A 15,967-nucleotide genomic window follows, 5' to 3' on the forward strand; every position below is an offset into this window, starting at 1 on the left:
TATATATATATATATATATATCTCTCTCTCTCTCTCTCTCTCTCTCTCTCTCTCTCTCTCTCTCTCTCTCTCTCTCTCTCTCTCTCTCTCTCTCTCTCTCTCTCTCTCTCTCTCTCTCTCTCTCTCTCTCTCTCTCTCTCTCTCTCTCTCTCTCTCTCTCTCTCTCTCTCTCTCTCTCTCTCTCTCTCTCTAGAAGGCATTCAACCTACCAGCGCCTTGAGATCATACCAATGGTACATAAGGCACTACTATATAAATGCAAAGTAACAAATGTATTGGGTTGGTTTTGTATTATAAATAATATAAAGGGATTGGGTGGGGGGTTCCAGGGGGGGGGGGGGGGGAAGCACACACACACACACACACACACACGTGTCCTATTGACCTTCTAAATTAGGTAAATTCTCCCGAGGACAATTAGTATACAACCGGTGATCCATTCTTGTATGAAATGTAAATCACATTATAGTGATATCATAACCATATTTTTCGTAGTGTACAATATGTGATGCCACATCCTGTTTTGTCAACGGTGAAAGGTTGTGTCCCATCGCTTCCCACAATATCACTCCGGGTTGGGGTCCAATGACATCACTTCCTGTGATGTCATCAGGGGGTCAAGGGTCATGTGATGTCACTTCCGCAACCCCTGGCATTTTGGTGAAATGACGTCCCTGCCACCAATTTTTTCCATTGCCACCACGGTGTTCATCAAAACGATCTTTGCTGATGCAGATCCAGTTCAACGTGCTGTAACATTCACTGCTTTGGACAATACTGTTCAGGAAGGCGCAGTCGGAGAAATCCTTTATTGTGAACCTGCAAAAACAAAACAAGGAAATAAATGCACATGTTAACAGTGGGTACTGTAAGGTGGGCATGGCTTTTAACACACACGTGTGGAGGGCCAGGTTGTTATACAGGGCTAGGAAGCGGAAGATGACGAAAAGGTTGATAATGTAGCTCTTTGTGAAGGCGGTCATATGTGATACTAATGAGGTGCCTACACGAAAGATCTGCAAATCCACAGATGATTTAAGAGTACTCTACGGTTGAATCATACAGCACACTTCCCCCTCCCTTGTCTTGAAATACCTTGTGCTCTATAAGCGCATTATAACCAATAAAATAAACCATGAAGTGCCAAATTAGAAAAGCTGGAGTTATCACAACCAGCCACTAGCAAAGTGGGCTTCAAATGTAAAACTGCTGAAGCGCACATTACCCTCTCTCTATAGCTAAAACAACAAGGATTGTGAGAGCCAATCATTTTATCTTCAGTATGGAGAACTTCTGCATTTCCAGATATTGCCACTATAAACCATTGTACTCATGCCCGTTTCCTTTCATTGGCAAATGCTCATCTAATAATATGTGGCAGCCTTTGCCGTTATTGCCATAATGTGTCCAAGCACTGCGCCCTTTGCAATACCATCATTTGACAGGGATTGCTGGTATGCCCGCACACTGCCATCAAATGTTGAGGCACTCCTGTCATTTGGCAGGCAACAGCTTGATAGGACAAATAGTGTCCTATTACCCCACCTCCCCCCGTGCTCCAATCAAATTCCACGCAATGCCATCATATGCTCTGATGCGCACCTCATGTGGCATGTATTGCTATCCTATACCAGGTATGATGGCCAGCAAATGCACAGGTACTCACAATCAGCAGGTATTGCCTTCAAAAGTCCAGTTACTCAAACCACTGCCAATACCGTCATCAAATGCAGCTGCACGCACCATATGCTTACATTCTGGCTGGAGCGAAAGGAACCAAGCGCCCCTGTCCCTGTTCTGCACAACCAGAGCCACCAGCGTCCATAGTTCCTTTGTTTTTGCACAGGGCTACATGTACCACCTATGGGAGAGGTAACGGGAATGGCAGGCGAAGTAGACAGCTGGAGTGCATGGTCCTTACGCTCTTCCAGATTTGCCCATCCCCGCAACCCCAGTTTCCAAGGCAGGAATAATAGGAAAAAAGGGTGAGTGGGGGCGCATAGACTCCACACCTCCCTCCCACGTCTCTCTTGCAGAAGCTGTAATATGGCACGGCAGCCCTGCTTTCGCCTTACCCTGATGCATGTTGGCCAAAACAGATTCCATATGAACTTTTTAAAAATCAAAGCACTCTTATGCATCAACAGATCTTTTTGTGCTAGCATACAGCATTACTTTGCCTTGTTGGTGGGAAAAACACTGGCAGAATAAACTAAAAAGGGATTTTCTTTTCCAATATACAAGTCAGAGTCACTAGTGGCTAGTGAACTTCTAAACTTTTTGGGCATAAAAAATGCCAGAGGTCGCGCAAAGTGGTTGGCAAAGCTAATGAGTCACCTCTCATTTCCCGCCCCCCCCCTACCCAGGGCCACAGATGCCTTTGGGGCCCCAATACAAAGAAATGAAGGGATCTAGAATCTCTGGTCATACTCCCTGCCCCCTTGCATGTAATCAGAACCCATAGCTATGCCTCCCCACTGCAATGAAAATATATAATAGTTTTTTATAACACGCTTAATACCTGAATTCGGTTTCTAAGCGCAGATCCGGAATTCAAACCTCCGTTGCTCTTTATGGTGCTTCCAAGACCAGCACGTTGCCCCTGTGCTATCCTCCATTGAAAATATTCATGGGTACACACTTCCAGTCCCCTTACTCTCTTATTCCATGCTGGAATCAAACTAATAGTGGCAATACAAGGGCAACAATAGCAGTCCATGACGGTACAGGACACATTAACTTTAGCATGCATTGGCAAATGCACGCATTGTGCATCACCATCCAGCACAGCAACCATCGTGCCCATGAAGACTTGGAGCAGGTAAGCCGTTGCTAGGCACAGACCTGCATTACTGTGCGCGATTTGACTGCCCATCATGGCCGCGGCAGCAAGCAGAAGGCTCCCTTTGTTAGCAGAAGGCCCGCCTCTGCAGTCGGCAGTTTGGCTGTGGCTTTTGCTAAATGAAACCAGCGCCCTGGGAGTCGGCAGGCAACGCCGGCCCTCTAGTGTCTGGGCCTGTCCTGGCGCGGACAGCGCTATGGACCTCCGACTACCATCGCTGCACCACTAATATCTACTCTGCCCCTCCCATCTACTTTCAGACTTTTACTGAACTCCATGTAGCCAAGTCGGCCTTATCTCTGGGCCAACCTTAGCATAAGGAGGTAAGGAGCCCTCATCGCCGTTTCCAACGCCGTGTTTGAGTACCGATTCTGTGATAGGTTCCTGAAAAGTGTATGGTAACTATTCTGTAACTATCGTTCCCTGCCTGCTTTGTATGCACTACCGTCACAGCATCAGCCACGCTGACACGACTGTTGGTGCGTGCTGCACGTGCTGGCTGTTCACTTTTCTCCCTGCCGCAACTGTACCCGACTGTCTAGCCCTTCGGCCCCCTCCACCCACCATCTCTCATCTCCCTTTGCGTAGGACTCTGGAGCAGCCTCAGCCATCTATCTGCGGTGCCCGCAGGCTCTCTTCGCTTTACTCACTACTCAGCCAATAAAGGCCCGCCCTAAATCCCACTCGACGCCCTTACACCCTGTTCCCGATCCCTTATGCTCCCCCTAGCCCACTTCAAACTCACTCTCGCACAGAGTATCCCACTACCCCAACTACATCCTGCTATGTGCCGAGTCTACCCAGCACTTTTCCTCCCCACATGCATTACAGCAATAGTCACTAACCATGCCTCTGCTTATTGTACACCCTTTCTACTCTGTCATAACGCCACGTGAACAATGAGGTGAGACATTACACCGTTTTGCACCCACTGCTTCCTGCCCTTGGTTGCCTGCATTTCTGTTGCAACCCTTGCTCCCTGAGATGGGGCCTCACTTACTGTGTACACCACTGACTTTCCTTTTGTCTGCTTGCACCTCCAATACCAGGAGGAGTGATCGCATCCAGACCCACTGATATTGATCCCTAATAAGGGTGAAACCAGTTATGTAGCGGTCCTGGCAGCCTTGCAAATGTCTGTCTTGGGTTGATTAAGCTAGGTATAAAGTAGCACTGCCCTCTTAAACAAAGAACATTTCCTGGAGAAAAAAAGGTTTGCATTTGAGCTAATTTGCATACCCACAATGCCTTGCTGTTGTGGCTCAGAACTGGAGGTGAACTTCCAGCGATGGCTACTAGGAGGCGTTGTGGAATTTGTGACTCGGCTCACATGGACATTTTTTTTTTATTTTATAAATGTTACCAGGAAATCATTGCCTCCTTCAATTGTTTAGGGACCGGTGCTGTTTTACAAGCACAGGTCACTGATTGGAATTATGCCAGGTTTGCAATGGCTTTCTTCGCGAGGTTATGTTTTTACTTGACAAATAGCATGCATAGACTATGCTGCCCATTACCAGTGGGCAATATGGATTCCCGGATGCCTACGCTTTTAAATGCATAGTACTGTCCTACTCTGGAGGGACTTTTAGGGCTGCACCATCTCATTGAGCAGAGGATGGAATGGTTTGCATTAGCCCTCCATATGCTCATGCAATTGGCCGGGAGGATAGCTCAGGGGCAACGCGCTTGTCTTGGAACCAAGAGAACGCATGGCAACACAGGTTCGAATGCGCTTTGAAACCGGTCTCCAGTATTAAGCGAGTTATAAAAGAACAATTATAATAATTATCATCCAAAAATATGGTGCTGGGGTTGACTTGCGGCCCTCTTACCACACCCCAATACACCCTCACAATACTAGAATTCAAAAGCACTAGTTTAGAGAACACATGCTCGATGCAGCACCCTTTTAAACTGTTGAGTCACCAGTGAGTAGCTTCCCAATATGATGCAAGCGCAATACATTTAAACTGCTGGACTTAGTGATTAACAAGGACTTACCAGTTGCTGAATTCAGTGCCATTGGCCCATTTCCAGGGCTGACCAGAATCCCTCCTCAGGCCAATCCAGTGGTCACGCTTCCCTTTATAACGCCTAACGAAATCCTTCAAACAAGAAAGAAAAAGGACACCCTGAAATGTACTGAGTAGACCTTCGCTGGGGAGCAGGGGGTGTCTATTAATATGAATAATATTTGTGAATTTAAGAATACAATTTGCAGTCATGAACAAATCACAAACAATATCTAGCGACTCCCATGGATGTTTAAACCTGATGGATCGCCACTCAAATGGATTTCTTGATAAACGGTTATGAGTAATTCAGTGTATGTACTGACAGAGGCGTTCCTGGTGGGGAGGCGGCGGGGGGGGGTGGGGGGGGGGGGGTAATAGCCCCGGGTCTTTTACTTGTAGCCCCGGATTGAAGCTATGGGGCTATAACCAAAAGGCTAGCTAGCCTCGAGACCCGACAGTCCCAACATCAGCTGATCTTTTCCAGACCTAGCAGCAATCCGGTGTACTACATTTGTTGCATTGTGTTTCAAAACCCCTCCTATAGTGCTGGTTGCCCTCTGCAGAAAGTTTTAGGCTTGTGAGATGCGTCAGCGCGGATGTTGTATACCCAGCATGAACTATAACAGTCACAGGCAAGGACCACTTTCCCTTGAAACCATAATGTGGTTTGTTTATGTTTATTTGTATAGCGCCTATACACAATGTGTTTCAAAGCGCTTCAAGAAGGGAGGAAACATGGGCAAATACAAATACATTCTTACAAGTCCGCGAAACAATTGCCTGACGACATTTCAGATAGTGCAAGGAACAAATGGGGGGGGTGGAGGGGGGGCGCAGAGGGGGGAAATGAGACAAACCAGCAACAACATTACTATGCCTGACGACAATTGATGTAGTGCATGAGTGTATAAGAGGGGGAGGTGAAGGGGTGTGGAGGGAAGGAGAAGGCAAGGAACAAACAAGCAACTATAATAATAGGTTGGACGACAAATCAGAATAATGCTAGTGGGGGGAAGGGAGGGAGACAAGGAGGGAAAGGGAGGAGACAGACAAGCTGTTATCAAAAGGTCAACAGGACAAATGATAGGAGTAAGTGCAAGGACAAGAGGGAGGGGATGGAGGAGGAGAGGGCAGGTGGCTGCAATAGGCAAGCAGCTACGATTACTATGCCGGACGGCAATTGGGGTAGGGCCAGACTAAAACGAGGGGAGGGCAGATAGCATGAGAGACAGGCAACAACGATTACTATGCCTAACAGCAATTGCAGAAGTGCAAGTCTGATCACGGGAAGGGGGGGGGGGGTCAAACAGATACTCACAGGGGCAAGGGGGGCATCCTTAAGATATCGTCCACTGTTTTCTCGCTTGGGAATGTAAAACTGCCTGATCTATTTGCTGACTGTGATCTGGACTCCATCCGTCTTGTGAAAGAAACAGAGGCCCTGATTTTCATGCACTGACCACTCACCACTTCACCATCCACCCTTCCTACACTTTACAGCACTGTGACTGACCTCAGTCACTACATCCTAGGATTACCCTCTGGCAACATTAAAAGGCTTCTTCAAACGCCCCTCATCACCCATTTGACTTCATGCCCTTTTACACACTTGCAACAGTCACAGCGTATCTTGTTCCTCCACTGTGACTCTAGCACCATCTCATGAATTTCCCCCCACATCCTTCTGTGTATCTTCCACTCCAGATAAACGTCCTAACCAGGTGGACACTTTGACACTGCTCCCCCCCCCCAACAATTCAGAAAGTGAAACCGCAGTCACAACGTGGGGTGTGGTATCCCCTCCCACCTCGCATATGGGCACGCCATTCACCAATACCCACTGAATCCACCCTTTGATGGTCCCATGGACCGAGTGTTCTGCTTAGAAGAGTAGCTTGTTGCTCTGTGGATGTATGTAATTCTTTGGGGGTTCTTTTGATGTCATTGTTTTAAACCATGGTTGTGATCTTACACATGTATGGTACCTCAAAGATTTAATTCTTTTTGGCAGTGCTTTACAAATGAAAGCCAAAACGTGGACAAGTGGCACTCTAAACAATAGCATTGGCAAAGCCAACGGTTTAGCCACTGTACTTCAAAAGGTGGTTAGAACGTATCTTGGAACACACCGACCCATAAATTCACCCATCGCGGCATGCCAGATCCACCCAATTTAATCACAATCAAACAAAGGTTTGCACATCTGTAAATGTGTGTTTTTAATTCCTCCCTCCAGCAATTAATATCAGAATATTTCACACGGCCCTAAACATGCCACACCCTTTAAGACATTTTGACATGCTGCTTTGCCCACAATGGTGTGGTTATTATAAGCGAGACATCCCTTTCTCGTGCAAGTAATTTGCATTGTTTTTGGAGGAGAATGACCTACCCGCTTTATGGCATAAATTGGCAAATGTGCGAAATCGGCGAATCAACGCTCGAGTTATAAAACAAAATAGCGATGCATTTTCTTTTCTTTCTAAGTCTTGATAATCGCATTTGCAGATGTAGAGTAAGCAGTGGATCATCGCGTATGGATATCAAAACTATCTGACTGCAACAAGACTACAACAAAATGGCATGGGGTTCTTTGTGATGAATTAGAATGGACATTAAATAGGGAGACTACATACAAGCATCCTCCATAAGAGCGCATACTGAAAAGTTCCGACCTTGATTCATTACAGATTAGAAGGATGCTTTCTAAAAGTAGGATCAAATACAAGTCTGCTTCAAGCAGTTAAATGATAGCAATTATGTGCTTAAGTCGGTGGCCCGCTTCTCCTGGAGAAGACTGAGCATGTGGCTTCTCTACTCTGCACTGGGGAGTGTGATGAATCCAATGGAGTCATCACTAATCTCCCGGCGGTATCCTCCTCCCATGTGGCCAGGGGACAGCAGCCGCTACTTGATCCAGGCCTGGGGGCAGCTATATGAGGGAGGATGCATGAGAGGAGAAAGCCTCTGGAGAGAGGTCATGGCTTCTTTGGATGAGACAGTATATCCATGATTTGCCGGTGAAGATGACCGACCCCTTTATACCCAGTACCCTCATGGCCTTTTGCCATACATCTACACCCCTTTAGGGAAAATAGAGAAACCCTTTCCCAAGATTCTATAGACCAAACTTCCATCCCTGGTCTAAAATGTGGAAGCTCCAAGACCACCTTTTCCAGTTCCAATTATTCACCATATAGAACGAATTAATCTTTTAGAACTGTTGATAGTGATTTTCCAAGTAATCTACATCACCCAACAACAATGGACTCCTTTTCCCACAATCACCCAAATACTGGGATGAAGAAGAGGGAAAGAACAATGCTGAACGAAAGGAGCCACAAGCTCAATGAGCGTTCTAGTTGTTTTCAAAATGCACCTGTATGCAGGAGATTTAAAGTCCAGAGGCCAAGTCATAGAGGCTGCTTCTGTTTGGATGAAGAAGTCTCATTCATCTGCGAGGCTTGTGAGGCTCGGGTATGAACCGGTGTGGCAGAGCCAAGCAGCTCACCAGCAAGGGAGAAGATAAACGCTCCAGACATGCCAGGAGCCTGTGGAAAACTCCTGGGCATGCAGCAACAACAGAAAGCAGCGTTTTACCTATCGGGACCATGATCAAGACAAGCAGAATTCATGAGAAAAATCCATTTGAAACAGTTTTTTGATGATAAATGGAGTATAATGAACCAGACAGCGGGCTACATAGAAAATCAGAATTTTGCCCCCCAGTACAATCACAAACGGCTGAAGCTCGAGTGTTTGAAAATAGGGTGATACAATAAATCACGAGGTTAGAAAATACAACAGAAAAAACGTTCCAAAATTTGAACCGAGAAGAGAAAGCCACCCTAAAGACACTTATTTAACGAATCAATAATAATTCGAAAAGCAGATAAGGGTGGCGCCACAGTAGTGCTCAATAGGAAAGACTATGTAGAGGAGTACATGAGACAGTTAAGTGACACAAACAACTACAAACAATTGGAAGAGAATCCAACATTGAAATTGGAAAGATTAATCCATCAAAAAGTGACAAAAGCAGAAGAGAGGAGATGGATAACGAAAAAAGAGGCCGATTCCTCATAATAGATAAACCTAGAATTCCACAATTTTACATCCTTCCAAAAATAGACAAATCTCTCACTAGACCACCAGGGAGACCGATTGTGTCAGGGTGTGACTCAGTTTTGGAGCCATTGTCAAAATTTGCAGACCACTTTATGCAACCGATGGTTAGGAAAATGGCCTCCTTTGTGAAAAACATCACCCAAATAATTAAAGAGGTAGAAGGCAGGCCTTTTGATACCAACATCTTGATCTGTCTCGATGTGGTGGCTCTCTACACAAACATACCACAGAGGGCCTCACTCGAGGTACTGGAAGAGAGATTACTCACAGAGAATGCGAGTACCAACACTTCGACTTCCTTTATTATGTGGTGTGCTGACATGGCATTGATGGAAAGTTATTTTCACTTCAATGGCTCATTTTCTCGATGAAAATACAAGGCACGGCGGCAATGGGGGCCACTCTGGCCCCTAGCATTGCAAATCTATATATGGAGGCCTTTCAGAAGAACTGCATCTACACAGACACTAATCCATTCAAAAAGAACATACTACTATGGAAAAGATACATAGATGTCCTTATAATTTGGGAAGGAGACGAAAACATGGCCACCCAATTTTTCGAATGGATTAATGAACAAAATCAACATCTAAAATGTACTGAGAACTATAGTAAGGATGAAATGAACTACCTTGATGTAACTATTAAAGTGGACTTCGAGAAGGGTGAGCTTTATGTGAAACCATACAAAAAAAACAAAAACCTACGAACCGTAATGCATTGTTGCATTATACCAGCTTTCACCCGATCCATACACGTGATAACTTACCTTCTGGTCAGTTTCTAAGGTTGAAAAAGAACAGCACCAACAGGGCAGATTATAGAGAAGGAGCCAAAAAATTAAGAACCAACCTATATGAAAGAGGGTATCCGACAAATCTCACAAAAAAGTCTATGAAACGAGCCGACAACCATCGAGAATCAATTCTCGAACTAACACCCAAAGAGAAAAATAAAGACAACTTAGTCTTTGTCAACACATACAGCAACCTCTCTAATCGGATCCGGAAAATTGTGCATCACAATTGGGGAATCTTGGAGAAAGGGAAAGTCCCTTTAGAAATACCGTTGATTGCCTTCCGAAGGAGTAGATCTATCAAGGATCAGATTATGCGTAATGATTTTACGAAACAAATTCAAGAACAACCAACCCCAACAGAAAAATGGGGTATGCGGGCACTAGAGGGACATTACCCACGTGGTTCGTGCATGCTGGCAACAAACTAAAAAGTCAGCGCAGATAGATATAGGTCTAAATAGTCCATGGAAATGTAATTCTAAGTTCGTGGTATACGTCATCTGGTGTCCCTGTAAGAAACTATATATATAGGGAAGACGGAAAGAAAAATTAAGACCCGGATTACTGAGCACAAAAGTTGCATAAAGAACAGAGTACATTCAGCCCCCCTAATTGGACACTTCATAGAAAAAAAATACATAGAGCTGACGACTTAATAGTGTACCAGGTAAAAATCAGTAATGATACCAACTTGGATAGAAAATATTTACTATTGAAAGAAAAAGAACTAATTTTCTTAACCAATAGTACAGAACTTGGATTACATGAAAGAGCAGAATAGTGATCATCAAAACTGCATTGAGATCTATCTAAATGTGGGCCCTAATAGATTGGTGAACTCAGAGCAACATTTAGGCGACCCTAACAAGATTAAAACAATGGACGTAATACAACAATGGACAGAATATATCCTCAGGTTATGGACATCAATTTTATGAAGTGGGAGACCCACTAAAATGCCCCAAACTAAATACGATTCTATAGAGGGAAAAGGTCTTCTGTACCAACGGAATATATAGACATGGGATCTACTAAGTAAAGAGACTTGACGAGCAGTCTTGTATGCATACAGCTCGCTCAAATACTGATGTTTTCGCCTTAAACACTCCATGAAAAATGTCAAGGTGGGTAGGACATTAGAATATTCTTAATGCACATTTGGATTCATAATAAAAAACAGTGACCAGATATTGTGCCGAAGGAAATGGTGCAATACTGCAAACATAACAGGGACATCGAAACAGCACAAAGTCCATAGATTCGTTTGGCCTCGAGACTAAGTAAAGCACGGAAGATAATGCTTTTTGGGGAAAACAGGAGCTAACTCGGAAGAACCCGAATCATGCAGAGTTAAAATAAAAAATTGAAGTATATACTTACGCAGGACGTGCAGTAGACAATGGTGACATGGTATACACTGTCGCACTGGATTTGCCAAAGAAGTTGGCGCATAGGAGGGGGGGGCTGAAGGCAGTACATTGCCAGCGGCACTGAAGTAGAAAAAAGCACCCAGGCATATGGACAAGATCACGTGACGAAGTGGTCACGTGAGACCTCGCACCAATAGATAAGGAACAAGTTACTTACCTGTAACTGTTGTTCTCCAGCATGGGTCTGGCATGGATTCACATGCTCATGAATATTCCCCGTCAGGCTGGGAATCCTCGGTAAAGAAAAAAACAGTATCAGTTTCGTTTCTGATCTGTCTTTCGTAGTAATAACCAATCACTGGTCTCTGCGTCATACTGACCACAGCCAATGACTGCCCTCTACCTAAGCCCCGCCTCTGGCAGCCATCTTCAGATTTGGAAGCACGTGAAGTGGCAGTATGACCAAGTGAAGAGCCGCAGAGGGGTAGGCGGGAGGGTTCGCATGTGAATCCATGCCAGACCCATGCTGGAGAACAACAGTTACAGGTAAGTAACTTGTTCCTTCTCCAGCATGGGGTCTGGCATGGATTCACATGCTCATGAATAAAGAATACATAGCAGTACACACATGCACAACCACGGGAGGTGGCAAAGGCTCAACATTAAGCATTACATCAAACTCAACATTAAGCATCTTACCTCCTCACCAGGCTCACCTCAGGCGAACAGGTTGTGCAGCACTGCTTGGCCGACCCTGGACTCCTCCCTGGAATCCCGATCGACGCAGTAGAATTTCGTGAAGGTGTGCGTCGACCTCCACGTAGCAGCCCTGCATATGTCCAGCAGGGGCACACCAGAAAGGGACGCCGTGGTAGCTGCGATCGCTCTGGTGGAATGGGCTCTCGGACGGCCAGGCAGCGGTCGGTTTGCCAACCGATGACAGTACATGATACAGCCGGAGAGCCATCTGGAAATGGAAGCCTTCGAGAGAGCCTTCCCCTGATTGACAGGTCCAAAGTTCACAAAGAGTTGTGACGTTTCCCGAAAACACTTCGTGCGGTCCACGTAGAACTTCAGCGCTCTAGCCACATCCAGCGAGTGCAAAGTCCTCTCAGCCGGCGACGAAGGCGACGGGAAGAACACAGGCAACACCAAGGGTTCGTTGAGATGGAAGTCCGACGGTACCTTGGGCATGAAGGAGGGGTGCGTCCTGAGCACTACCCTCGTGTCGTGAAAAGTCAAGTACGGGGCCTTGCAGGAAAGGGCCTGGATCTCTCCCACCCGTCGTGCGGAGGTGATGGCCACAAGAAACGCTGTTTTCCACGACAGAAACTTCAACGGGGCCGAGTGCAGAGGCTCGAACGGAGGTCCCATGAGCTTGGTCAGAACCACATTGAGCTCCCACGCCGGGGCCGGCGCCTTCACCGGCGGGAACGATCTGAACAGTCCCTTCATGAACTCTTTCACCAGACGATGAGACCACAGGGACGACCGGCCCATGGTTCTGGTGTATCGGGAGATCGCAGCAAGATGAATCTTGATGGACGCGTGTGCCAGTCCAGCTTTGGCCAGCGTCAGCAGGTACGGCAGTACCTGGGGAGCCGTAATCCGTAGAGGGTTAATCTTCTGTGCGTGGCACCAGACAGAAAACCTCTTCCACTTGTGTCCGTAGCATTTAAGAGTCGAGGACGCCCTGGCCTTTGCAAGAACCTCTCTGCAGTCGGCCGGTATGTCGTATCCTCCAAACTCTAGCGCTGCAGGAGCCAGGCCTGCAAGTTCAGCGATTTCGGGTCGTGGTGGAGGATGGCGCCTCCTTCCCTGGAGAGCAGATCCGCGTCCACCGGCAGCTTGATTGGCGGGGACGCTGACAAGTCCAGAAGGTCCGGGAACCATATCTGCCTCGGCCACGCAGGTGCGACGAGGATCATCCTGCACCGTGACCTCTTGAGCTGGTTGACGAGCCGGATTAGCAGTGGCAAAGGAGGGAACGCGTAGAGGAACAGGCCCTCCCAGGGGAACAAGAAAGCATCGCCCATGCTCCTCGCCTGGGGAAACCTGCTGGCAAACCTCCGGCACTTGGAGTTCGTCGCCGTCGCGAACAGGTCGATCTGGGGTGTGCCCCACCGTCGGAAGAGGCGATCCACTAGATCCTGCCGTAGTTCCCACTCGTGGCACGAGCGCAGCTCCCTGCTGAGTGAGTCGGCGATGGTGTTTTTTATCCCTGCCAGATGAAACGGCACCAGAAACATCCCTTGGGCGACTGCCCAATGCCACAGGTCCTGCGCCTCCTTGGACAGTGCTGGGGACCTGGTTCCGCCCTGTTACCTGATGTAAAACATGGTGGTGGTGTTGTCGGTGAAGATCCTCACCACCTTGCCCTTGAGGGACGGAAGGAAGGACCTGAGGGCCCAAAACACTGCACGGAGCTCCAGGACGTTGATATGTAGGGATTTCTCCGTCGGGAGCCAAAGGCCTCTTGCGTGCAGATTTTCGGTGTGCGCTCCCCACCCTTCCAGGGAGGCATCCGTGGTCACTCTCTCCTGGTGGGCTGGGGTCTGGAAGTCCATGCCCGCCGTCAGATGCGCGCGGGTGCCCCACCACCGGATCGCTCGTCGGAAACTCTCATCGAGTGTGATCCTTTCCTCGAAGCTGCCCGTCGTTTGGATCCAGCGCGCGTCCAGGAACTCCTGCAACGGGCGCATCCGGAGCCTGCACATGGGAATGAGGTAGATGCAGGAAGACATCATTCCGAGGAGGGACTTGATGGACCTCACCTTGGCCGCGTCGGCCACCAACATCCGCTGCACCTTGCCCAGGATGGTCCTGGTCCTCTCCTCCGACGGGGAGGCCAGAAGGGACACTGTGTTGAGCCTCGCTCCCAGAAACAGAGTGTCTTGCGCGGGTACCAGGTGGGATTTGGCGTAGTTCACGGAGAATCCCAAGTCCGTGAGAAGTTGGACGGTCCTTGCCGTGTGAACCACGGCGAGCTCCCTCGTCTCGGCTCGGATGAGCCAGTCGTCCAGGTAGGGGTAGATGTGGATCCCTTCGCGGCGCAGCTGCGCCGCCACCGATGCGAGGCACTTGGTGAACACCCTGGGTGCCGACCGTAGTCCGAAGGGGAGGGCTTTGAACTGGTAATGACGCCCTTGGACCACAAACCTGAGGAATTTTCGGTGCCCCTTTAGGATGGGAATATGGAAGTAGGCATCCTCCAAATCCAACGACGACAGGAAGTCTCCTTCCTCCAGCTGACCCAGGACGTGCTGGAGGGTGACCATCCGGAACTTTTGCGCCTTGATGAACTTGTTCAGACGTCGCAGGTCCAGGATGGGGCGCCATCCCCCCGTCTTCTTCACGAGGAAGTATCTCGAGTAAACTCCGGAGCCCCGAAGCCTCTTTGGGAAGAGTTCGATGGCGCCCTTCCCGAGCATCGCCTTTACCTCCAGGAGAAGTTGAGGGACGTGAAGTTCTTTCCTGGCCACGGGGGGGACGCGCGGACACCTTCTTTGAAACTCGAGCGCGTGGCCCCGGGCCAAGGCGTCCAGCAGCCAACGGTCGGTGGAGATGGACTCCCACACACTGACGAAGCTCGCCAGCCGGCCTCCCACCGGGGTGCTTCGCTGGGGGCCCGACCCCACGGCCGGTTCAATCCTGCTTCGACGAGGCTTTGCCGCCTTGACCTCCTTGGCGACGACGGCGGGGTCCGCCAGACTTGCCTCGTCCTCTCGACGAGCGGGCCGCTTGACGGTAGGTGGAGAAACCGCCGCCAGAACCTTTGGAGGCGCCCTTGCCTCCGCTGCTCCGAAAGGGCGTCCATCGTTGTTGCACAACTCCAAGGGCCCGGGCCGTCTCGGTGTCCGCTTTAATGGCCTGAAGGGAATCGTCCACTGTTTTCCCAAACAGGTTGTTCCCATCGAAGGGCATGTCCAGGACTCTGGTCTGAACGTCTTGACGGAAGTCCGTAGCCTTGAGCCATCCACGCCGCCTAAGGCAAACGCTGTTGCCCAACTGGCGGAACCCAGTGTCGGCGATGTCCGTCGCAACAGTAATGGCGTGGTCCGAAGCCACCTCACCTTCCTGCAGGATCTCCAGGGCCTCTGCCCTCTTGTCGTCCGGCAAGAAGTCCAGCAGGGGAGCCAGTTTGTACCAGAGCTCCCTGTCGTAGCGGGCCACGATAGCCAAGGCGTTGGCCGCTTTAATCGTCGTAGCTGCAGACGAGATGACTCTGCGTCCCATAGCGTCCAATTTCTTTCCCTCGCCGTCCGGTGGGGGAAGTCGATGTGGAGGCCGCACCCCCCCCCTCTTTTTTCCTGGCCGCCGCGGAGACGACGGAGTCCGGGGTAGGCTGCGCCCGGAGGCACAGGGGAGCCGTGTCCGGGACCCGGTACTTTTTCTCGTACCGGTCTCTTCTAGCTGGCGTTGTGGAAGGGTTCTTGAGGAGGGTGAGGCCCTCATCCCAAATGTCGTCCAATAGAGGCACTGCGAGGACCGTCTTCCTCTTGGCCTCGCGCCGCTGATAAAGGAAACCTTCCTTCTTCTTCTCCTCAGGGCAGAGTTGGAAAATCTCCGATGCCCTGGTGATCATGGAGTGGAACGATCCAATCTCGTCGGGCGGAGAAGCCCTGGTGGGAGGCGACGACGGTACATCCTCGTCGTATACCTCGTCGTCCGTACCCGTCGCTGCCGTGTCAGTCCCCGTATCATCCCCTCGGGTGGACGGGGAGGAGGGCTGGAAGGGGCGCGACGGCTGAAAAGGAGGCGGAGGGTGGATCCTTCTTTTCTTGGTAGGGGGAACCCCAGAAGGTCCCGG

General features: G+C 49.0%; 1 protein-coding gene across 2 annotated transcripts in view; it reads right to left on the minus strand.

Moving 5' to 3' along the window:
- Positions 1-253: 253 nt before the first annotated feature.
- The window catches only part of LOC138580178 (early activation antigen CD69-like), a 68,893-nt gene continuing 53,179 nt past the window's right edge, over positions 254-15,967 (minus strand). For both annotated transcript variants that reach the window (XM_069650504.1, XM_069650505.1), the window contains exons 4-5: positions 4,847-4,950; positions 254-819 (exon numbers count right to left, since the gene is read on the minus strand). In XM_069650504.1, the coding sequence (XP_069506605.1) occupies positions 618-819; positions 4,847-4,950 (306 nt within the window). In that variant the 3' untranslated portion in view covers positions 254-617. The remainder of the gene's footprint in view (positions 820-4,846; positions 4,951-15,967) is intronic.

The sequence above is a fragment of the Ambystoma mexicanum genome, chromosome 3p (genome assembly GCF_040938575.1).
Source record: "Ambystoma mexicanum isolate Mex_15411 chromosome 3p, UKY_AmexF1_1, whole genome shotgun sequence".
NCBI classification, from domain to species: Eukaryota; Metazoa; Chordata; class Amphibia; order Caudata; family Ambystomatidae; genus Ambystoma; species Ambystoma mexicanum.